Genomic DNA, 24,525 nt, shown 5'->3' on the forward strand with positions numbered 1-24,525 from the left:
GGCAAACAGACGAAAACATGTTTTTCCTGCTATAAACCTGACTGACGCGTGTTTTCCACACGAACAACGCTGTTTTTTGTAATCTAAATTTCAAAGCACCCCAATTTCGTTGCCAACAAACCAAAACATATTTTCGGTAGATAGAGCGTCAAAAGTGTACTTTAGCTACAAAACCGAGAAAATGGTTGCTCTCAAAAAGATAATGATGAAAACAGGGTAACTTAGCTAAAACAGGCTAAAACGTTGTTTTGAGTGCTCTCAAGTAAAAATCAAAGTCATTCGTAAAAAACTGGAAAAGAAATCCATTTACCGGTGCAATAACGCTGAAGAAAGCCCAATTTCACGGTAAACACAGCAAAATTTCTTTTTGGTGCAATAAAACTGAAAACTTCATATTTCTTCAGGGTTATGGTTAGGGCTAGGGTTTGGTTTGGTTAGGTTTGGCTAACTCTACGTGTTTGTAGAATCTTTTTATGTGCAGATATGGAGCTAGAACTGGGGACTGAACAAGAGATAAGAACTAGACTAGATGGAGGTTACGAACAGAATTCCGGAAGCCCTAGAATCTTGGAGAGGTGAAAAGAAATACAGGGGACTTCTAAGATAGATATGGCTCGTTCCGTAGTAGTGCCAGAGGCAGGACAGACTCTTACACTCGGTGGACTGACCTCGACACACTGTCTTGCGCATTTGGATGATATTATCTGGGCCCTTTCCTTCGAGGAACAATTTGATCGTAAGGTGACAACTTTGTCGGAGAAGTTGGCCACTCGAACAAGAGTCTGTCCTGCCTCTGGCACTACTAGGGAACGAGCCATACCTATCTTAGAAGTCCCCTGTAGTTCTTTTCACCTCTCCAGGATTCTAGGGCTTCTGGAATTCTGTTCGTAACCTCCATCGAATCTAGTTCTTATCTCTTGTTCAGTCCCCAGTTCTAGTTCCATATCTGCACATAAAAAGATTCTACAAACACGTAGGGTTAGCCAAACCTAATCAAATTAAATTCTAACCCTGACCCAAACCCTAACCCTAACAATAACCCTAGGCAATTACTGGTGTAGCCTTGCAGAGTGGAATTTCCGACTTACACTGTTTTGGGTTGTATCGAATGGAAAACATATTTTTATTTGTTTCCAATTAAACCGGGATATTGTGAGTTAAAGCTTACAAAAAAGCGTTTTCGCCTTTTGGCTTCTAAAATACGCTGCTTTCACCTTGATCGCACCAGAAACATGTTTCCAGCGTAACTGCATGGAAAAAAGGTTTCTTCCTGTTTTTTTTACCCTAAGTAGAACTTGATTTCACTAAACCAACCTTTTCGTTTGTTTTCGGCTAAGTTCCCACTGTTTTCAGCATTACCTTTCTGCGAACAACGCTTTGGACTCTTTTGTAACTAGACTAAGGTTTCTCACGGTTTATCGCACCAAAAACATGTTTTGGTCTGTTGGCAACTAAATTGTACTGCTTTAAGCTTTATCTCACGGCAAAGTAGCGTTTTCTCTTTTTAAATGCTAAAATACCCTGTTTTCAGCGTTATTGCAACGAAAAAGATGTTTTGGTTTGTTTGCGGTAAAAGTGGGCTGTTTCCAGTGTTATTGCACCCTAAAAAGGTTCCCTGCCACCAGTTTGCAGCGAGTTACTAGGATTTTTTACTTGATTTTGCTCAAAAGAACGGCATTACGTTTCTGAGAAGAGGCTCTTCCTTCTTTTCCTAGCTAAACTGCGCTTTTCACCCATTATCTTACGTGAAACATGTTTTGGTCTGTTGGCAAGGAAATTGGAAGCTTCGAGCTTTGTGTCACAAAAAGCAGCAATTTAGTCTTTCCCTGGAAAACACGCTGCTTTAAGCTTCATAGTACCAAAAATATTTTTTGGTTATTTGGTAACGAAATTGGGTTCTTTGAGTGTTATATCGCAAAAAAAAGCGTTTTTCCTTTTTATTTATTTAAACACGTTGCACTCACACAAACATGTTTTGGTCTGTTTTCCGTAAAGTTGTGTTGTTTCCAGCGTTATTGCACGGGAAAAAGGTATCCTTCCAGTTTGCAGATTTGATTTTACTCAAAACGACGTTTTTTCTTTTGTATGGCTAAGTGACAATGGTTTTGCTAGTTTTTGGTGGGGTGACGCTCTTTTCAGCATTATCTTTCTGAAAACAGCCTCGATAGCGTTTTTCCCTTTTTAATTGCTAAAATATGGAGCTTTCAGTTTTATTGCACGAAAAAGAAATTTTGCTGTGTTTAAAAGGAAATTGGCTTTTTTCAGCCTACTCACTTACTAAGCTAATCAATGGTCTACATAGGTAACAGTTTGTCAGCCAGCCAATGTGTAACTGATTGTGGTTCAAAAATTATTTTTTTTGCCCTTGTTCAGAGGGACGAATGCATGATGCAAGAATGCTGGACACATCTGGCCTTTATGTTGACCTGGCACAGTTCGCCTTTTCTCCTGCTGGAAAAGAGATGTGTATCTACGGGGATCCGGCATATCCTCTACGTACCCATCTGCAGTGCCCCTTCAGACATGGGGTGTTAACAAGACAAATGGAAGAGTTTAATGCATCTATGAGTTCTGTACGCACAAGTGTGGAATGGTTGTTTGGAGACCTTATAAATTATTTCAAGTTTCTCGACTACAAGAAAAATCTCAAAATTGGCCTTAGTCATGTAGGAAAAATGTACATTGTTTGTGCACTTTTGCGGAATGCTTTAACATGTCTTTACCGCAATACGACTGCTGACTACTTTGGCCTTGATCCACCACCACTAATCGATTACTTTAGCTAAAATACTGTAACAAAAACACCTGTCAATGCCTAAGTTTGCATAAAATCTTGCATAAAATCCTGATTGAACAGTCTGTGGGAATGTTACGACAAGCAGATCCAAACAAAGGGGTGGCAAATAACACTTTGAGTTCAACATTTTGTGAAAATGTAAATCTTAAACATGTAAACATTGAGAAATAAAAATTTAATGTCTACTTGTTAAGCATTTTACTCATGACGCCCATGACCTGCTGCATTATGAGCATTTGTTGCTGCTGGAATTGTTGCTGTTGCTGTTGATTTTGCAGTTGTTGCTGCTGGAACTGTTGCTGTTGTTGCTGGAACTGTTGCTGTTGTTGCTGATTTTGCAGTTGTTGCTGGTGCATTAGCTTCAGCATATCAGCCTGTTGTTGTTGCACTTGAAGTTGTTGTTCCTGTCTTCCCTTTTCCAGCTCAAGTTCCTTTTCTCTAATTTCTGCAGACTTCTGTGCTCTTTCCTTTAGAAACTCCATGGCATCTCCAGTTTTTCTTCTTGTTCGTTTTGGTTTGTCCTCACCCTCTTTGGCTCCCTCTGAAACCCTTTTTTTGCTTTGGGAAAGCCTTTCCATAGCTTTCATTCTTGCATCTTCTGCTTTACCTTTGTCAGCTTTATCCTTACTACATGTATCTGTGGGAGAACTCTCTTCAAGTGCAATAATTTGCTGTATTAGGTCATCTAATTCACTTGGCTCATCTGGGGATATTCCTGATGCTCAGCTTTCTTCAGCTCTGATTTTTTTCTTGTACTTGTTTACCAAGACATTAATGTGGTCCCGGATGGCTCTGTGGTCAACATTAAATTGTGGGGAATCACATTTGTTTAGAACATCTACAATTTTCTTCCAAGTTTCACTGCGCTGGGGAGTCCCCTTTTTGTATACATAGGGATTTTGAAACACTACTTCTCTGCACAGTATAATATTGTGCTGTTCAGTCCAGTACATTACATTGCTATGTGAAAATAAAAACAAAGAGAATATTAGAATAAAATTCACTCCAAAAAAAACCCTCTCTTTTGAATTGAAACTAAATGTTATTAATCTCAAAGCTAACTTTTATGCTTGTTCAAAAAAGTGAGATTTTTCTTTAATGACATCTAAAGCTCACAAATCTAAAGAGCGGCCTTGCTGAGTGAGGGAGACCTCACCCATAACTTTACACTTTCAGGATTAACAGCAGTGGAATAATGCATTCAAAGCCTGACCAAAGATTCACATTATCAAAACTTCATATGAGATAGGCAACAACATCTAACCTCAAATAAAATCTCTTTTTAGTTCTGATTTTTCTTGGTTTGTTTTCAGTTCAGAGTATTATCTAAAACTTGGCTCGTTAGTAACGATTTCAAAGAAATAAAAAAATGGAAATAACACAATGGCAGAAATGTCAGTCTTACCTTTTGAAATGCTATGCTTTATGACAGTGGTCAAGGTAAAGAACTAATTAAACTTATGTTTCCTCTTATAGTCAGTATAGCGGGCGATTTTTGAAAGTTAGCTTTAATAGACTCTGTCTAGTTGAGTTTTAATCACACTCAATATCAGGAAATTCAACTTCAGATCATCATGAATTATCAAGCCTGGATCTGGTAGAGACTCAACTGATAAACAGAAAAGTCTTAGATAAATTATTTATGAAGGTAAAATCGATCATCCGTTGATGGAACAACCGATAAAGCTTTATTCTGATATTTCACATCGGAGCTCTTTGGATTAATCAAAACAAAACGAAGACCAAGTAGTATGATAAGACGCCTGATAACTAAATTGTATCATGCATGAGAACAGCCGCATGAATGTAGTAATAAATTCCTTTAACTGTGAAAGAAAATGAGACTTTGGGAAATATTTCAAGGATAATTAGATGACTTACTTTGAAGATCTGCTAGACGCCATTCACTTCACCACGAGCTTGCTCACCTTGAGGGAAGAAAACGTTTTAAACCATTCAACTTTGGTCCTTTTAGTTTTAAAAATGATGCCTAACCCATGAAGAGGCAATAAATTTTAAATTCCAATTGACAGAATAGTTGTGATAGACGGTTAATTATAGTGTTTTGCTTTAAACAACTCACGTTTTCCAGACAACGCCAAATCTCTTCAGGCCGCGTTCTCGAGTTCGGGAGAAAACGCCACGCGCATGCGCTCTTCATCCGAAATTGGAAAAATCACTTCCGGTCGCGTCTCCGACCCACCGCGTCCTCGGTTCTTAAAGTCCCTAGTCCGTCGGCGAGTTGACCGTAATTCGCCTTGATAGCCCAACCTCATCAAAACATTGCCAACAGGAGTGATAGCAAATTATTGATACAGACAAGAGGGCCTATTCCCACCACATCCTCTTGTATCCTGTTAGGTTACTATGGTCATGGCGTTTCAAACATGGTATATATGCCATAAGTTTTCCAATTCCCTGACCAATTACTTTGTAGTAGTGTTTATATGTTGAGGAAATGGTTGGGTTGAAATATAATACAAAGACTTGCCAGTAGATAGTCAGATGAAAACTTTTACATATCAATAAAATGTCTTGTTGCATTTCATGTTAACATGTTGCAACAACTCCACCTCCCAGTAAATTCGATTATTTTCAAACATAAGAAAATACCATCTAAAACTTTTCAACCCATTCAATATAGCCAATAACAACATAAACTCAAATTCCAAACTTAAGAGAAAACTTGATTGATTTCTGTGATGTAAAAATGAAATCCAGGTATTAGCTCAAATTTTCTTGAAGACACCCACATTACATGCAGTTACAGCGGAGGTTATCGAATTAAGTAACAGAAAAAATCTCAAAAAGACGTTGTTTGTTTCCAGCCAGTGGGCAATCATGAAACATGGAACATGAAACAAGAGTAGCCAAAAGTGAAAAAGTTTTAAAAAATTACACAGGTTCAAACAGGAGTTGAAAATTACTTTTTTTAAAAATTTTCTACGCTAAACATAGGAGGTTGAAACGTTGGGGAAAAACGCTGGGGTAGTCAGTCATACCTGGCAAATTCAAGAGAAGATATAAGAGAAGCCCATACGATTCTGGTGTATTATTTTACTGACTCACTATGCTCACTGCACGTATACACCTCAATCCACCAGTAATGTCTAATCGCAAAGTGGTTTACTGTCGTTTTTTTTCAATTTTGGCTCATTTTCCCAGACCGAAATTATAAGTCGCGCTCAATAGAATATAATTTCAACTGATGCTGACATCATGCACTTCATCTGAAGAAGAAGAAAACACTCCCTATCTTCGAGAACAACGACGAAGAACAACGACGAAGGTCGTAAGCTGTCTGAAGATACCGCTGACTAGCATGTGTGTAGTTGTAAGAACGTCGTTCCCAGGTTCCAGACTTCGTCAATTCTTCCCCACCTCCTTACCCCACGAACTGGTCTTTAAATCCATTGAAGAAACTCTTCTACAGGCAGTGCTGAAGAGTTTTATTACAGTTTTTATTCATTGTAAAATAACTAACAAGAGCTTCACTATTAGGCTTGACTATATCTATATATTATTGTTCCTAGAGTCCAATATTTCTACACTGATGATCTATAAACAGACGTACGGTTGTACATTTTTTCATTGGGACAGCTGAAATTGCTTCTTTGTCTGTTTACACTGTGCACAAAGCATAGTACGTACCGTCGTATGTGACAAGCTAGCGTGACCAATCTCTGCACGTTTGCTAAATCATGATGCGTCATATGATCTTGTTATCCCGTCTAGTGTCTGATTTGTTTGCTCAATAATAGTAATACTCACCTTGTTAACTGTGTGGTTTGAGCATAGTTAGTCTCCTCTACTAACTATGGTTTGAGCAGTGGCTAATTTCATCATTGTATGGTATTTTCGGATCAAAACATGATCGGGTTTCACTATTACAGAAGCGTCTGATGATGCGTAATAAGCGCTGCGTGGGAAGTGTTTAGATAGCTCAAGCGCTGAAGTTGCTGGACATATTTTACATTTTTTTGCATTGGATAAAGGTTTTCGCCTGGTTGCAACTAATCATGTTGATTCTAGCTATATCTTACTCATAACAACATTTTTGCTTTTTTGCTGCTAAACTACGCTCTATCGCACAAAAACTTTTTTTGGCTTGTTTGCTGCTGGTACGCTGCTTTTAATTTTCTTGCACTAAACTGGTTTTTTGGCCCGTTTTCAGCTAATTGACTAATTTTAGCTTTATCTCACTAAAAAAAAACGTTTTCACTGTACTGTTGTTAAATTACGATGTTTTTTTAGCTTTTTGCACTAAAACAACGTTTTCGGCCTTTTTACGGCTAATCACGCTGATTCTAGCTATATCTCAATTAAAAGAACGTTTTTGCTGTTTGTTGCTAAATTTCGCCGTTTTCAGCTTTTTTTGCACTGAAAAAAAGTTTTCGCCTGTTTCCAGCTAATCACGCTGATTGTCATTATATCTCACTCACAACAACATTTTTGCTTTTTTGCTGCTAAATTACGCTCTTTTTCGCTCTATCGCACCAAAAACCTTTTTAGTGCTTGTTTGCTGTTGTTACGCTGTTTTTAGCTTTCTTGCGCTAAAACTGGCCTGTTTGCAGGTAACTAACAGATCTTAGCTTTATCTCACTCACTTTTGTTGCTAAATTACGCTGTTTTCAGCTTTTTTGCGCTGGAAAAAGGTTTCGCCTGTTTGCAGCTAATCACACCGATTGCAACTATATCGTACTCAAAGCAACGTTTGTGCTTTCTTTTCGCTAAATTACCCTGTTTTCAGCCTCATAGCACGAGAAACATGTCTTCGTTTTTGTAAAATTTAAAAAACGATCTCTGGCTAAAACTTTTAAAAATACGAGCTTTCGGCTGTTTGCGCTACAGCCTTCAACGGGTAAAATGATAAAAAGGTAAGAAATACTAGGTGTGAAGTACAAAGTAGGAAATTAAAAATGGTAATAACTAAGAATGTTTGTTAAAAATACTAGGTGTGAAGTACAAAGTAGGAAATTAAAAATGCTAATAACTAAGAATGTTAAATATTTTCAGCTAGTTTCACCACATTAACTACTTCAACCATTCAAGATAGATCATGAAATTTCTCCAGCTTGACTGTTTTTGCTAGTTTGATTATTTAACCAGATCAACCAATTAAACTTGATTGAAAAGTTTGTCCAGTTGAACCTTTTACGTTGGTTATGGATTTTGTCCCCTAGAACAATTTTAGGTAGTTTAACCATTTAGACAAGTTCTAACCAGTGGAAAGAGATTTTGCAATTCTTGCAGGTTTCCTGTTTTCGATAGTTTGACTAACTGGTTACATTGTCAAACCAGCGAGGATAGTTAAATACACAGGTAGTTCAGATGGTCAATCTAGCTTAGAAAGCTCAACCGGACAAAATGCAACTAGGTTAAGTAGTTCAAACGGTAAAATAGTCAAACTATCGAAAACAGTTTAACTCCACAATTTACACAACCTATGTCAACAGGTTAGACTTGTTCAAATGGTCAATCAAGCTTAAACTGTTCAAGTGGACAAAATGCATCTAACCAACAACACATATGTCAACACATAGCTTAAATGGTTCAACAGGTTAAATGTAAATCGAGCGAATAATAGAACTACACAAATTGCACAATCCATCTTAATTGGTTCATGTTGTCAAACTAACTTTGAGGCTTTAACTGGACAAAATGCATAGTTAGCTCAATAGGATCAACTGCACAGTTTAGCTTAACTGGTCCAAATAGTTTACATGGTCAAGGTGGCTTATTTGCTTCAATTGAAAACAATGATAACTAGCCTAATCAGTTCAAATTCACAACCTGGACAATCTAGCTGAAATGATTAACCTGGTTTAACAGTCAAACTGAGGTCACCTGAGGAAAATTGCACAATCTTTCTCAACTGGTTAAAGTACATTAAACGATTCGACCAGCCAAGACGAATTACGGTCAAGTCGCCCACGGTTCAACTCCCCAATGCCAAATCCAATGCATAAAATCGAGTAGAAACGTCGGCGAGTTAGTCTTCAATCCAGTACAGCTTATTCGAAATTAAACATATAGAAAAGTAAAAGATCTTTAGTACAAAAACATAGTTTTTCCTCCAACAAAGTTTATAAGGATCTCATTGCGAATAAAGCAAGGTAAACATTGCCAATGACGATAAAAGCCTCAGACGTGAACAAGTTATCTTGTGACAACAACACTTAAAGACTCATCACGTCAATCGGTTAGATTTTCTTTTAGATTTGATAAAACGTGGCTTTCTAAGCAATATCTTTAGTGAAAAAAGTCTTTTTATTTCCAACAAAGGTTGTAAGGTTGTCAAGGCGAATAAAGCAAGGTGAATATTACCAATGACCAAAAGAGACGCGAACGAGTTCTCGTGTGACCACAGGCGGCCTAAGCTCCAGCTGTGAGATGATCATCTTGCGCAATAACAGTCATGGCGGAATTATAAGAGTTTGTATGGGAATATTTACGACCGCTCTAAGGAATAAAAAAAATACGTCAAATTCTCAAAAAAAATACCTCACCTTACTTCCACAGCGTATTGCTTTTTATCTGACCGCTTACTTTGATGAAAAGAGCCCATTTGAGCGAGTTGTTCATTTCGAGGTTTTCAACGTACATAAGAAAAGCCCAAGGCTGAACACTCCATTTCCGAACGCCTGAGCCGAGAAGCGAAAAATCCAAGCTCAAAATGACCGGGCGGCCACAAATCCAACGCAGAATCCAAGCACATATACTGTAGTTTCATTTCAATTCACTAAAAACTCAATCGTCCCCGTGCAACCGACACTAAGCCGCAGTTTGCTTCAAAAATTTCCAGTTTAGAGGTTTCTAACAGCCCGCGGCCACATCAACCTTGACACACGACCGTTGAAAACCAACTTGGTAACCCTACCTCCTTTTTAAACTGAGCCTCTCCGGGGACCATACCGTCGGTTATCGTCAATAAATTGTTTTAGAACCACGGGTCCCCTCAGTAGAAATCGATCAAGAGGCTATTGTTTCGATCGGCCAATCGAATTCGCCTCCGGAAATGTTTACAAATGTGTGATTATTTTCGGAGTCAGAGGAAAACCTTGGAAGGATTTATTCCAGTATTCAATTAAGTTCTATCTGGACATACTTATTTTAATTCTGCCAACAAGACAACTGTTATTTCGTTTCGTCCGCACGAGAATGTGAGTCACAATAGAACAAGTCGCTCAGCCATGTAAGTATTCACTTTATTCTTAGGTGCCGGCTACGCTAAATTTCGCACTTCGTCTTTGTGTTTCTTGCCAAGTACCCTTGTAGATACTTATTTCTTTTACTCAGGATAAAACTTAATGGAGATCAGGAGGAAATCTTGGAGTTTGCCTCCCAAGGTCACAATTTATTTATTACCGGTTGACGATAACCGACGGTATGGTCCCCGGAGAGGCTCAGTTTAAAAAGGAGGTAGGGTTACCAAGTTGGTTTTCAACGGTCAAACTCTTATAATTCCGCCATGACTGTTATTGCGCAAGATGATCATCTCACAGCTGGAGCTTGGGCCGCCTGTGGTGTGACAACCATAGCAACCACACAGAGCTGCGTGTTTTTTTAACTTAAAGAATGATTTATTCATGATCGAGAACGTTTGATTTATGATAAAATTTGATATATTATAACGATCAAATGAACACGTGAAAGCCTTGTATATCATGAAATTATTCTGCTCTTGAAGGTCCGTTTAATCTCGACATCGATTTCAATAATTGAGCCGCTGTTTTTTCACTAGTTTCCGCAAGTACTAAAACATGCACCATTCTCATATTTCTCCCAAAATCCAAACGTCTTACTCAGCAATTGCCTATTAGCCCTTCTTTGGATTCTGGTCAGCTTGTGGTTAGATCCTAATGGTATTTGTATCGCAAAAGCACTTAGAAAATGTTTGCCGTTCATCGGCATAGCCCGGTATTAAGACGAACCAAACTTAAACACCCTCAAAAGTGAGCTATCGAAGCGTGAATCTGGAATGACGCTGATTGTCGCACAATAACTTGTTCGCGTCTAAAGCTTTTTTGGTCATTGGTGATGCTCACCTTGCTTTATTCGCCTTGACATTCTTATAAACTTGGTTTGAAATGAAAAAAAAATTGTTTTTACTGAAGATCTTGTCTAGAAAGCCAAGTTTTCTTTTTTTTAAAAAATCTGACCGATTGAAATATTGTCTTTACTGTGTTGTTGTCACACAATAACTCGTTGGTGACTGAAGCTTCTATAGTCATTGGCGATAAAAAAATCTGACCGATTTAAATATTGTCTTTACTGTGTTGTTGTCACACAATAACTCGTTCGTGACTGAAGCTTCTATAGTCATTGGCTATAAAAAGACTTGTTTTTTACTAAATATCTTGTCTTTATCCTCATAAACTTTGTTGGAAGAAAAAATTTGTTTTCTTACTAAAGATCCTTTTACTTTTCTATATGTTTCACTTCTAATAAGTTGTACTGGATTGAAGACCAACTCGCCGACGTTTTTACTTGATTTTACACGTCGGTGAGTTGGCGTTGGCGAGTTGAACTGTTAGCGACTTGACTGGATACCACCAAGACAGTCAAACTGCACAGATTGCAAAATCTTTTTTAATTGGTAGAGGTAATTCAAATGGTCAAACTGGCTTAAATGGTTCTATTGAACAAGATGTATAACTAGCTTAAATGCTACTTATACAAACTGCACTATCTAGCTTAATGGGTTTAACTAGTTACGAGAAACAAAGTAGCGGAAACAGTGAAAGTGCACAAATTGTACCATCTATCGGAAATGGTTGATGTTGTTCAAATGCTCAAACTGGGTTAATTGGTTCAACTGGACAAAATTAATGATTAGCTCGGTAGGATCAACTGCACAAAGAAGCTAAATTGTTTAAACTCGTTAAATAATTAATTAATTAATTAAATACATTTACATAGCGCCATCTTCCATTAATTGTCCATAGCACTCTACAGTCAAATAGAGAGAGAGAGAGAGAGATACTTTATTAACCACCATTGCAGCCATAGGCTGAATTACGGGATATTTACAAATACTGATGATAACAAAAGAGAGAATAAGAAAAATTTTCTACATCTTATAGACATGACTAAAAATAAAACTGTTCTTCAAACGCTCGGTTTTACATAGGGGGAGAGTAAAATCACTTTTGCGTCTCAGTGCATATTTACAACTCTTCCTTTGGGGGAGGAGGCCATGGAGATTGTGGGTGGGGTTACAGACAATCTCGTCAAACAGATCGATTGAAATCTTTTCTCTCCTCTCATGAAGTTTCGGTAGGCGAACTGTTTCTAGTGCTACACTATATGAAAGGTCACGATAGATGATTCTGAATGCCCTTCTTTGGATCCGTTCCAAATCTTCACTGATGTAATTTGGTAGAGAACAATGGAATACAGGACTTGCGTATTCCAGGACGGGCCTAATACATGTCATATAGAATTGCACCAGTTCACTTGGTGACACTCCAGATCTCTTGAGTTGACGTAAAAAGTAGAGACGAGAGGAACATTTTCTAATTAGTTCAGAGGTGTGCATGTTCCACTTTAAATCATGGCTAATGGTCACGCCTAGCAATTTGGCACTGGTGACTAATTCAAGGGGTTTGCCATTTAGAACTAGGGGTTCGAAATCGTGGTTGCTGTTGAAAAACCAATTCGAAGTTCTTTGCACTTGGCCTCATTCAGTTGGAACCCATCGAGACTCGCTTGTCTCGAAAGGTCATCCACAACTTCTTGGGGTTTGCTCTTATTACCCTTTGTAACTATTTCGGAACAAGATGTATCATCCACGTATTTCCACATGTCAACTGGTGTGTCCAAGTCATTAATCATGACAAGAAATAACCAGGGGCCCAGTTTTGTTCCATGGAGGACACCGGATGGCACAGAGCGCCATTCAGAGTGACAATCCTGAGCAAGTTTAACTCTTTGTTTCCGGTCCATCAAGAAGTCAACAATCCAACCTTTGACTTGACTCGGAATATCATATGTTGTTAGTTTTTGAACAAGAACACTGTGATGGATAAGGTCAAAGGTCTTACGGAAATCGAGTAGGACTACTCTTGCCGTGGCACCATTTCCGTCGGTGTTAACAAGCCAATTATGTGTCATATTGACCAAGGCATGTGTAGTAGACGGTTTAGGAATAGTTCCAAATTGTCGAGGGTCGATTCTTTTGTAACACAGCAGGTTTAACGTATTTCTCAACAATGTGATCTTCAGCGAGCTTAGACAGGATAGGCGTGAGGGAAATCGGACGGAGGTGCTTGTTAATGTCATTGATAAGCCTTTGTTTTGGCAGCGGGACAACGTCAGCCTCTTTCCAAGAAGGCAGAAGGCGGGATTCGTGGAACGAGGAGTTGAGGATCGCAGAGACTGGACCCGCCAAGAGATCAGCGTTTTTCTTTAATAACCATGCCGGGATACCGTCTGGCCTATGTGCTTTCGAGGGGTTGAGCGCAGATAGTTTCATAAAAGTTGAAAACTCCGATATCATATCTACGGTATGACCTTCGTTGTTGGCTTGTGGTGGGTCGAAAGGATTGTGGGTAAGAGGCTCAAAAATCTGCATTGGGGTCAGGAACGCTGAATTGATGTAATTTGCCAGAACACCTGGTGAGAAACCTAGGTGTTGCAGTAATTTGTTGGTGTTGGCCCGCGTTTCTGAGGCAGGTGACATGCCGCTGAGCTTTTTCACCTCTTTCCACCACACGGATGGCTTACACTCCCTCAAATGGCTAGCCTTTGCTTCGTAGTACTTTGCCCGGCAGATCTTACGCTCACGATTCACGCAATTTCTGAGCATTCGAAAGGTATCCATATTTCCTTTTGCAAGGGCACATTGGCGTCGTTTGATCAGGTTCTTGAGTTTGCCATTCAACCACGGAGGCTCGCTTCGATGAATAGATTTGGATCGCGGGGGAGAAATAAAGTCTAGGCCCGTCCTAACGATATTTTCAAATAGTGACACTTTCTCCGCGCAGGTCTCCAAGGTGTCAAGGAGGCGTGGTATGTCAACAATTTCGAGGTAAATTTGTATTGCGTGTCTTTTAATAGGTCTCAAATCCCTCAAGATAATAGTTTCCTTTGATTGCGATGCTTTTTCCCGAAGCTTGGGCTGGATCTCCACTGAATTGTGATCCGAAAGGGCAACTTTAGGTCGCTCGATGGCCTTATCATAGAACTCCTTCATGTTGGTTAGAATACGATCCAAAAAACTTTTCCCTCTGGTCGGAAAGTGAACAATTTGTTTCAGATTGAAATTAGATTTGAGTCGTTTCGTTTAGGTGGTTTAAATCGCCGACAAGAAGGATTCCACTGTTTGGATGTTGAGACTCAATTGATGTAAGGCAATTTAATAAATAATCTTGCATTTTCGAGTCAGGAGCTGACGGTGGATGGTATATAACTCCAGATATAATACTAGAAAAGCCTCTAGGGAGTCAAGTTGGTCGCAGCTTTGCCCACAGGACTTCAAAATCAAAGACCGGATTCTCGTCGACCTCGGAAAAATCGAGAACAGAAAAAGGTATGGATTCCTTAATGTACATACACACTCCGCCGTGAGTGGCCTCCTTTCTGTCCCGTCTGATGATATTATAACCATTAATTGCTATTACGGAGTCCGGGATATGTTGTCGCAGCCAAGACTCCGTAATGCAAACAAGGTCGTAATTAGCACTTTGAACAACGTGGCTTACTTCATCAATTTTTGGTGCGAGCGACAGCACGTTTGATAGAAACAGCATGAATTCTTAGCTAAATTGTTTAGCAGAGGTCTTGTGCAAGGCTGAGCCATTTGACAGAGTTTTAAACTACTAAAAAGATGAAAATATTAGGAGCGCTTCAAAGTGCAGCCATACGTGGTGCATACACGTGGAAAAAAAAAGCAAATAGTAAAAGTAACTAAGACAGGTAAACAGCACAGATTGCACACTCCTTCATTGTTGATTTAAGTTGTTCAAATGGCCATACTAGCTTCAATGGTTCAACTGGACAAAATGCATAACTAGCTTCGTAGCTAGTTTCTTTGTTCAAACCGACAAAGAAACAAAGTGGTGGGTTCCATTGTACATTGCATGCAAGTATTGGTGTGCCATTGTAATTAAAAGCATTAACTGGTAATGGTATTCAAGGTTATAGCAGATATTGTAAATGCCAGTTTCTGACATTGGTTATCCTTTGTCATCGAACCAGTCCGTCCGAGCATCTTAGGTAATGTGATTTTACCGAGGTTCATTCCACTTTAGGCCAAACCTCGGCGCCGAGCCTTTTCTTTCACTTGATTCATACTTCGCTTGTATATGGTTAAGGAACCAGTTACTGGACTGCAATTTGTCGAGGAACTTACGAGGAAGCTAAGGGATTGAAAGTTGTGTAAACTCGTGGATTAACAGTTCCCTTAAAAAAGGTTTTTGCATTGTAAACCACCAGACGGTGTCGAGCATTTCGCTGATCTAGAGGAATAAAGAATGGAATTTACGGCTGATACAGTTTGACCTAGAGTGAATCACACACGGAAGGACACAGAGGAGGCAAGGAGCAAGATTTCAAAAGGAAAATGAACGTTTTTAACGAAGAAAAGAATGCCATTTGGCGCGAAATGAATGTTGAAAACAAATCATCTCACCGTTGGTCAACACGTGCAATATCTCCGCTGACCAGTATCGTAGTTGCTGAAGAAACTCACGTGGACGCGCAGAAAAATGGAAAAGGGTAGGCAGTTTGAGATTCAAAGGTTAAAGGAAAGTTCGAAAACTGCACTCGCCAGCTTAAAAAGCAGATAAACATAATCTCACCATTAGTGGCAGATTTTGAGGACGAAAAACAAGTACCTACTCTCCGATCCTGAAAATCTTGCCTAGAGCAGCCTAATTTAAATCTTGCCTAGAGCAGCCTAATTTAGCTGCAAACAAACGAGAACACGTTTTAGGTGCGAAAAAGCTGAGAAAAGCGTAATTTGGCCACAAAAATAACCGAAGCGTTGTACTAAGTGAAATAAAGCTAAAATCAGCTTGATTAGCTACAAGCTGGCAAAAACCTTTTCAATGTGACAGAACTAAAGAGAGCGTAATTCAGTGGCAAAATAAGTCAATTCAGCTAGTTTGTCCAGTTTTTCTTCAGTTTCACTGTTTCGCTTGTTTGGTCGCTTAAACCTTTTGACCCAATTTAGCTTTTTGTTGAATTTTGTCAATAAGAGCCAATTAAACCAACTCACCTACTCTCTGAATTTTGTGCCGTTTGGCTGTTTCCGCCATTTGAAATTTTTTTAGTTTAACTATCTCCTTGCTAGTTTGACTATTTAGCCACTTAAGCTGTTTAAGCTCGTTATGCTTTTTATCCGATGATCCTTATCCTAAGCTATTTTTGACCATCTTAGCTACTTCACAGTTGAACCGTGGAAGCTAGATTGCGCGGTTTGTGCAGTTTGTGCAGTTTGTGCAGTTTAACCAATTAAGATAGTTGTGCTTTTTGTCTAGTTGAGCCTTATCAGCTAGTTTGACCATTTGAACTACTTCAACCCATTAACAAAGATTTTGCACTCTGTGCAGTTTAACTGTCTTTGGTGGTTTGACTATTCCACCTGTCGAATCAATTAAAAGAGTCCGACAGTTTTAACTACTTCAAGCAATTCAGATAGACTCTGCAGTTTTCGCTGTTTATTCCTTGAAGTTAATTTGTCCATTTAAAGTAGTTTAACCAGTTGAGATAGATTGTGCAATTTTTCGTCGTTGACCTTAGTTTGACTGTTAAACCAGTTGAATTATTTGAGCTAAATTGTTCATATTTTGCAGTTAAATGGATTACGCTGGTTATGCACTTTGTTCAGTTGAAGCTTTCGAGCTAGTTAAACAATGTGAACTGCCTCAACCAATAAAGTCGGATTGTGCAGTTTGTGCAGTTGCTCCTATCAAGCTAGTAATTCGAATTTTTCCAGTTAAAGAATTTATGATAGCTTGACCATATGAGGAACTTCCACCAATAATATAGATTGCGCAATTTTTACAGTTTAACTGTTATCGCTCCATTGACAGTTAGCCGTTTGAACCATTTAAGCTACCTATGCGTTTTTTCCAGTTTACCTATTTCAGCTAGTTCTGAATTCTGTCTACTCGAACAATTTAAGCTTGATTGACTATTTGAACTAGTCTAACTAGTTGACATAGATTCTGTAGACCGTGCAGTTACACTGTTTGCGATAGTTTAATTGACTATTTTACCGTTTGAACTATCTAATCTTTTGTCCGGATGAACCTTTTAAGCTAGTTTGATCATTTCAACTACTGCAACCAACGGAGATAGGATTGTAAAGTTTGTGTCCTTAGCTTTCTTGGGTGGTTTGACAATTTCACTAGATAGTAAAGCTATCAAAACGAGATAGAGTGCACAAATTTCACCATCTATCTTAACTGGTTGAACTAGTTCAAATGGTCAAACTAGTTATTGTTCAAGGGGACAAAACGCATAACTATGCACTTTGTCTACTTGAACAATTTAAGCTTGATTGACCATCGGCCTAGTCAAACCTGTTGACATAGGTTGTGTAAATTGTCCACCGGTTAAAATTGTTCACATGATTAAACTAACTTAAACTGTTCAAAAGGACAAAATACATAAGCAACTTAATAGGTTCAAATGGACAAGCTTTTCAATCAAGCTTAATTGGTTGACCTGGTGAAACAATCAAACAAGCAAAACCAGTGAAACTGCAGAACTCGCACAATCCATATTGGATAGTTGAAGTAGTTCATATGGTCAAACTAGCTGAAAATATTTAACTTGACACTAAGTACATAAGTAGTTTAAGTGGTTTAACTGCAGAACCTACCTTAATTGGTTCAACTAGTTAAAATGGTCAAACTAGGTTTATTGGTTTAAATAGTCAAACTAGTTTGAGTATTTTAACTGCTTCAAGCAATTCAGCTAGATTCTGCAGTTTGTGCCGTTTGTTTCTTAAAGTTAACTTGACCATTTAAAGTACCTCAACCAACGTAGATACATTGCGTAATTTTTCCCAGTTAACCTAGGTTTGACTGTTAGACCAGTTGAATTATTTGAGCTTAATTGCTCAAATTGTGCAGTTGAAAGTATTATGCTAGTTTGACCATTTATAAAGTAAAACCAATCAAACCAGTTAGACCATTTTAACAATTTCAACCGATTAAGTTAGATTGTGCAGTTTGTGCAGTTGAACTAATTAAGATAGTTGTGCATTTTGCCCAGTTGAACTTATTAAGCAAGTTTCACCGAGTGTTGAACTTCTGCAACCAATTTAGATTGAGCAATTTGTGCCATTTGTAGAGTAAAACCAATTAAACTAGTCTGACCATTTTAGCAATTTCAACCAATTAAGCTAGATTGTGCAGTTTGCACAGTTGACCTAATTAAGGTAGTTGTGCATTTTTCCCAGTTGAACTAATTAAGCAAGTTCGACCGAGTGTTGAACTTCTGCAACCAATTAAGATTGGACAATTTGTGCATATCACTCTCTTTGCCAGTTGGACTCTTTAACTGGTTGAACTAATTAAGCAACCTTGATCATTTTAACTTCTTAGACAAATTGGGCTCTATTTTGCCGTTTGTGCACCTCAACAATTGAAGGTAGCTCGACCATTGTACTACCTTGAGCAGTTTAGCTGCCTTCCCTAGTTTGACTAGTTAACCAGCTCAACTATTTAAGCTAGTTATGCATTTTGTCCAGTTGAACCACTGAACCTAGTATGGCCATTGTAACAACCTTACTTAATCAGACTAGCTGTCTTAGCTACTTAGGCAATTTAACGTGTTTAATTAATCAAGCTTAATTGCACAGTTGGTGCAGTTGATGGTATGAACCTGACTATGCATTTTTCTAGTTGAATTAATTAACCTCCTTGGAGCATTTGAACTACTTCGACCATTTGAGATAGATAGTGCAATGCATCTTAATTGGTTAGAAAGGTTTAATGGTCGATCTAACTTAGATAGGTCAGCAAGACAAAATTCAGAACTAGCAGATATGGTTAAACTAGACAAGACCGATAAGTAGCTTAAATGGTTTAACCAGCTAAATGTCAATCGAGCAATAACAGTTAAAATGCACAAATTGCACAATCTATCTTAATTGGTTGAAGTAGTTCACATAGTCAAACTAGCTTCAATGGTTCAACTAAACAAATGCATAGGTATGATATGCACTTTGTTCGGTTCAACCGTTTCAGTTAGCATTATCTTGTCATATAGGGTAGTTCAACCATTTTAAACTACTTCAACCCAGAGAGATGCATCGTACTATTTTTGAAGTTAAACTTTTCTCGCTTGTTCGACTACTTAATCACATGAACCAATTAATCTAGTTTGATTATCTTAACTAGTGGAATCAATTTAACCTGGACAAAAGTGCATAATTTGTCTTAATCGGTTGAAGAAGTTCACATAGTCAAACAAGCTCAAATGGCTGAACTGATTAAAATGCATAACTAGCCTTATCAGCTCAACTGCACAACTTTGACAATCTAGGTGAAATGGTTCAGCTGGCTTAACAGTCAAAGGTCGACTGAGAAAAAATGGCACAATATGTCTCAACTGGTTGGATTACTTTAAATGGTCAAATTAGCTTCAATGACTAAACGGCACAAACTGCACAATCTTGTTAAGTTTCTTGAACCATTTAAAACAGTCAAACTATTTTAATTGATTCGACTTGTAAAATAGTCAAACCACGGAAGACAGTTAAACTTCACAGATTGCAAAATCTTTCTTAATTGGTTTAGGTAGTTAAAATGGTTCAGCTGAACAAATACTTCAGCTCCACAAGATGCATAACTAACTTAAATGGTTCCATTGCACAAACTGCACAATTTAGCTTAAATGGTTTAACTATTTAAGACAGTAGTATAGCACTTGGGACTTTTAAGGCATATTCATCAGATATCATTGATTCTTTGTTGTTATTATTGCGCTGGATTTCAGGAAACAATAAGTATTACTAGAATTATCACACTGGTTTCAATGGTTAATCTGGACAAAATGTACAACTGGCTTAAATGGTTGAGTTGGTTAAATAGTCAAACTAGGGAAGATTATTAAACTGCTTGAAGTAGTGCAATGGTCGAACTACCTTCAGTTGTTCAGTTCTTCAGAAGTGCAGAAACCGGAAAATGTAGCCCAATATGTTTTAGAAGTTAAAATTATCAAAGTAGCTTAATTAGTTCAAACAGTTAACTAGTCTTACTGGCAAAGACAGTTACATGTACAAATTGTCCAATCTTAATTCGTTGCAGTAGTTCAGTGCTCGGTCGAGTTAGCTAAAATGGTTCAACTGCACAATTGCACGATCTTCATTGGTTAAAAGAAATAAATGGCCGATCAAGCTTGAATGGGTCAAGTAGACAAAATTCAGAGCTAGCTGAATGGCTAAGATAGTGCCCGTGGTACAGTTGGCCGCGCATGCTATAAGTAGCACCTTGTACAGTCGGTCGTTCGGTCTTCGGTTGTACGGTCGTACGGTCGTAAGTTCAAATTTTTTCGATTTGATAGGTTACTTCTATTTTGTACTAGCGCTGCGAGCTCCGCTATAATAATAATACGATAAAGCTTAAAACAGCTTAATTCAATGGCAAACAAGTGCAAAAATATTTTACGCGCGATGAAACTTAAAACGGCCTAATTTGGTTGCAAACAAACAAGGACATGTGTCTGATGCTATAGCTACAATCACGTGATTAGCCGCAACAGGCAGAAAACATTTTCCCGATGAAAAGAAAAAGTCATAAACAGCGACAAATAAGCAAAAACGTTTTTAATGAAATAAAGCTAGAATCAGCGTGATTAGCTGCAAACGGGCAGATAAGCTTTTACCATTGTAAAAAAGCTAAAAGCAACGTAATATAGCCACAAAAAAACAAAACTGTTGTTTACAGTAAGATAAAGCTAAATACTGTGTGATTAGCTAGCAAGATGCAAATACCTCTTTTCAGTGCCTTAAGCTGAAGACAGTGTAACTCAGGAGAAAACTAGCAAAAAACCACGTTTTCGGTTCTAGAAAGCTAAAAACAGCTTGATTTAGCAGTGAAAAAAGAAAAACCGTGGTTGGGTTGAATATTGGGGTGACTGGCTGAAAACAGGCTTTATCACAGTCTTTTCTGGCTGTGGTAAAGCTAAAAGCAGTTCAATTCAGTGGCAAACAAGGGGAAAAGCGTTTTCGGTGACATAAATCTGAAAGAGACATAATTTAGCTACATAAAAGCTAAAAACTTAGTCTTCAGTGAGATAAAACTGAAAACAGCTTAATTTTAGCAACAAACAAACGGAAACATCTTTTTGGTGTCATAAATAATGGTAATAGGACCCAGTGGAATCCAATTCGGTCTGTAATCATTCGAGTGATTAACAAAATCGAACGACTGTGAAGTGGGAGTCCAATTTGTTTATCACGAGTGTGATTACAGACAGAACTAGACGACAAGAAATCCTGTTACCATTTAATCATAACCATTTCAATTTCCGAAAAAACAAATAGACCTAGAACAAATATCTTCAGTGGAGACAATGTCTTTAGTTAAAAATTCCTCCGTTTTGGGAATTGCCTAGTTTTCCTTTGGTTATTGTGATCAATTTGGTGATTGGTGGACTTAACTGGGCGGAGCTAATATGATTGGCTGCTTTAACTGTCCGATTACAGGTGTCCGATTATACTGTCTGACTACAACTGTACAGAATGATTAGTAAAAGATTAAGCTGTGAAGGCACCAATAACAATTGAAGAACTAGTAAGGGTTATGATTAAGCTAAAAACAGCGTAGTTTAGCAACAAAAAAGGGAAAACGTTGCTTTTCGTGAGATAAAGCCCAGAACAGCTGCAAACAAACAAGTACATGTTTTCGATGCGAAAAAACTGAGAAAAGCGTAATTTGGCCACATAAATTATTAAAATTTTGTATTAAGTGAAATAAAGCTAAAATCAGCATGGCTAGCTGCAAACAGGCAAAAAACTTGTTTCATGCGAAACAAGTCAATTCAGGAGATAGGATTGTTAAGTTTGTGTACTTAGCTTTCTTTGCTGGTTTGACTATTTCACCAGATAGTAAAACTATCAAAACGAGCTAAACTGCACAAATTGCACAATCTATCTTAATTGGTTGAACTAGTTCCCATGGTCAAACTAGCTTATATTGTTCAAGGGGACAAAAGGCATGACTATACACTTCGTGTACTTGAACAGTTTAAGCTTGATTGACCATTGACCTAGTCAAACCTGTTGACATAGGTTGTGTAAAACCGGTAAACTTCCAAAAATTGCAAGTTAGCTATCTTTGCTGGTTTGACCATCTCATCAGATGGTAAAACTATCAAAAAGAGATAACCTTCACAAATTGCACAATCTATCTTTACTGGTTGAACTAGTTCAAATGCTCCAGCTAGCTTATATTGTTCAATAGGACAAAATGCATAACTATGCACTTTTTCTACTTGAAGAATTTAAGCTTGATTGACCATTTGAACCAGTCTAACCTGTTGTATAAATTGTGCAGCTATACTGTTAAAACAAACCAGCTTAATTGTTTCAACTACTGAAATAGGCAAAGTAGCGAAAACGGTTAAACTGCACAAATTGCACTCTATATTTCGACTAGTTGAAGTAGTTAAAATGCTCGAACTGGCTTAAATGTTTCAACTGCAGAATATGTACACTTAGCTTGAGGTTGAATTGCAGAAACGGCACAATCTATCATACATAGATGGACTGGTTAAATAGTCCAACTAGGGAAGACTTTAGAAAAAAAACAACAACGAGTTAGAACTATAAAAGTTAGAAATGCAAGGAAGGCTGAAGAGAGAAGAAAAGGAAAGACAAGAGAGGATGGAGGAAAAGGACACACAAGAAAGGATTGAAGAAAAGGAAAGACAAGAAAGGATGAAAGAGAAGGAGAGACAGGCTTGATTATCTTAAGTTGGTATTCCCATTTCAGGAAGCAGATGCTGATAAGTGTTTCTTGCACTTTCAGAAAGTAGCTTGCAATCTTAAGTGGCCCACGGATTACTGGGTAATTCAATTACAGAGTGTACTAGTCGGTAAAGCAAGAAAAATTTAAACAGTTAAATGTAGAGCAAGCTGCAAATTATGACACTGCCAAGGATGTTATTTTAAAGGGTTCTGAAATAGTTGCCGAGGCTCCGAGACGGTGAGAAAGTCAGAAGTCAGACTAATGTAGAATTTTTTAGAAGTAAGGAACAGTTATTTGATCGTTGGTGCCATTCGCAGAAGGTAGATAAGAATCACGATAGGTTAAGACAGCTAATTTTAATAGAGGAATCTAAGAGGTGTATTCACAGTGATGTCCGAGCGTTCATCGATGAGCAAAAAGCAGAAACATTAGAGGAAGGTGGACGACTAGCAGATGAGCTTTGGTTGAGGCACAAAGTGAACTTCATGGAAAAACCCCGTCAGTTTCACACTCCACCTGCTAGAGTTCCACCTCCTTCGGTACCACGATGGCTTGGAAACCAGAGAAGTCGGCAGAATGACGGAGGACATCCAAAACAGAATCCTGCTAACAATTATGCGAATCGTTTCAGCTCCTCGTGGTCAAGATAAAACAAGTTTGATCGAGGTAAGCCCATCAAGCTGCCAACATGTTACAATTGCAGAAAAAAAAAGAAAGTGAAATGTGATCATCGCAGTAAATTTTCCAATTTAAGCAATTGGAAAGAAGAAGCCTGAAAAAAATCAGGGCTTCAACGGGATTCGAACCCGTGACCTCCGCGATACCGGTGCGATGCTCTATAGAGCTCTGTAGAGCATCGCACCGGTATCGCGGAGGTCACGGGTTCGAATCCCGTTGAAGCCCTGATTTTTTTCAGGCTTCTTCTTTCCAATTGCTTAAATTGGAAAATTTACTGCGATGATCACATTTCACTTTCATCTAAAACCGCAGTACAAATATGAATTATTTCATATAAAACTTCACATAATTGCAGAAAAGCTGGTCAGCTGATTTCTGGCTGCCCGGAAAAGTGGAGAGTGGCGCCTAAGTGTAATGGTTCTCTTGCTAAGACATTGTCTTTAACTGCTGTAAGTGAAGATACACCCCCCAAGTTCTAAGAGAGAAGACTCAAGCAAGTCCTGTGAGTGACGTCAGTGGCCCCTGCAAATCTGTCAAGGATCTTTTTCAGCCCTTCATCCATGACAGTTCGGTGTCATGGTCAACTGATACGTCCAACTCAATACCAATGAAGATTTTGACGGGCACTGGAGTCTGGCAGTCTCTATTGCTGAGTAACACTTTGGTGTTTTCTGAGAAGTCGTCCACTTGTGCGAGTGTTCTAATTAGAGGAATCAGTTCCGAGTATACCCCGGTGCCACCGTATACAGTATACACCAGTGGTTGTCAATGCTATTATCACCGATAAGCCCAGTTGAGAAAAGTCTCCAGAGCCAGTAGAGAAGACAATTCTCCGTCTGTGCCCCTCATGTGTCGTTACGCGAGCCATAGGTAAGAAGTTATAAATCAGAGACAAAGAATGAACATTAACTGACACCGTCACCAGCCAAGTCCTTGAGGGTGAGCAACCAAATCCCTCTTTCTCTCAGCCAGTATAGGCACCTTCTGAGTAAAGTTTAATGGAACAGGTTGAAAAGATGTCAACCTCTCAGCTCATTGCAGAACAACAAGAAGACCCGGAAGTTTCACCTATATTTTTAAGAAGTGTTAGTGAAAGCAAAGTATCTCAGAACCCCACCT

The 24,525-nt window shown here is 38.4% G+C and overlaps 2 protein-coding genes across 5 annotated transcripts; both read right to left on the reverse strand.

Annotated features, from left to right (window-relative positions):
• Positions 1-2,535: 2,535 nt before the first annotated feature.
• LOC149036428 (uncharacterized) lies at positions 2,536-5,041 on the reverse strand. 4 transcript variants are annotated; one of them, XM_089189528.1, is made up of 3 exons: positions 4,881-5,041; positions 4,679-4,725; positions 2,536-3,589 (listed from the first exon to the last, which is right to left on the reverse strand). In XM_089189528.1, exon 3 carries the CDS (start codon positions 3,382-3,384, stop codon positions 2,980-2,982), a length of 405 nt encoding a protein of 134 aa, XP_089045654.1. In that variant the 5' UTR covers positions 3,385-3,589; positions 4,679-4,725; positions 4,881-5,041; the 3' UTR covers positions 2,536-2,979. The 4 variants fall into 4 exon arrangements, with proteins under 4 accessions (XP_089045654.1, XP_089045652.1, XP_089045653.1 ...); XM_089189526.1 differs by having other exon boundaries at positions 2,536-3,757; XM_089189527.1 differs by having other exon boundaries at positions 2,536-4,406.
• A 7,377-nt stretch (positions 5,042-12,418) lies between these two features.
• On the reverse strand, positions 12,419-12,913 carry LOC149036429 (uncharacterized). The gene has a single exon (XM_089189969.1). It carries the CDS (start codon positions 12,911-12,913, stop codon positions 12,419-12,421), a length of 495 nt encoding a protein of 164 aa, XP_089046095.1.
• Between the last annotated feature and the right edge of the window lie 11,612 nt (positions 12,914-24,525).

The sequence above is a fragment of the Pocillopora damicornis genome, chromosome 12 (genome assembly GCF_964200805.1).
Source record: "Pocillopora damicornis chromosome 12, jaPocDami1.2, whole genome shotgun sequence".
Taxonomy (NCBI): Eukaryota; Metazoa; Cnidaria; class Anthozoa; order Scleractinia; family Pocilloporidae; genus Pocillopora; species Pocillopora damicornis.

What these genes read in the sequence shown, in the direction of transcription:
- LOC149036429 (XM_089189969.1), bottom strand. Translation starts at nt 12,913, where the DNA reads ATGACACATAATTGGCTTGTTAACACCGACGGAAATGGTGCCACGGCA.
- LOC149036428 (XM_089189528.1), bottom strand. Translation starts at nt 3,384, where the DNA reads ATGAAAGCTATGGAAAGGCTTTCCCAAAGCAAAAAAAGGGTTTCAGAG.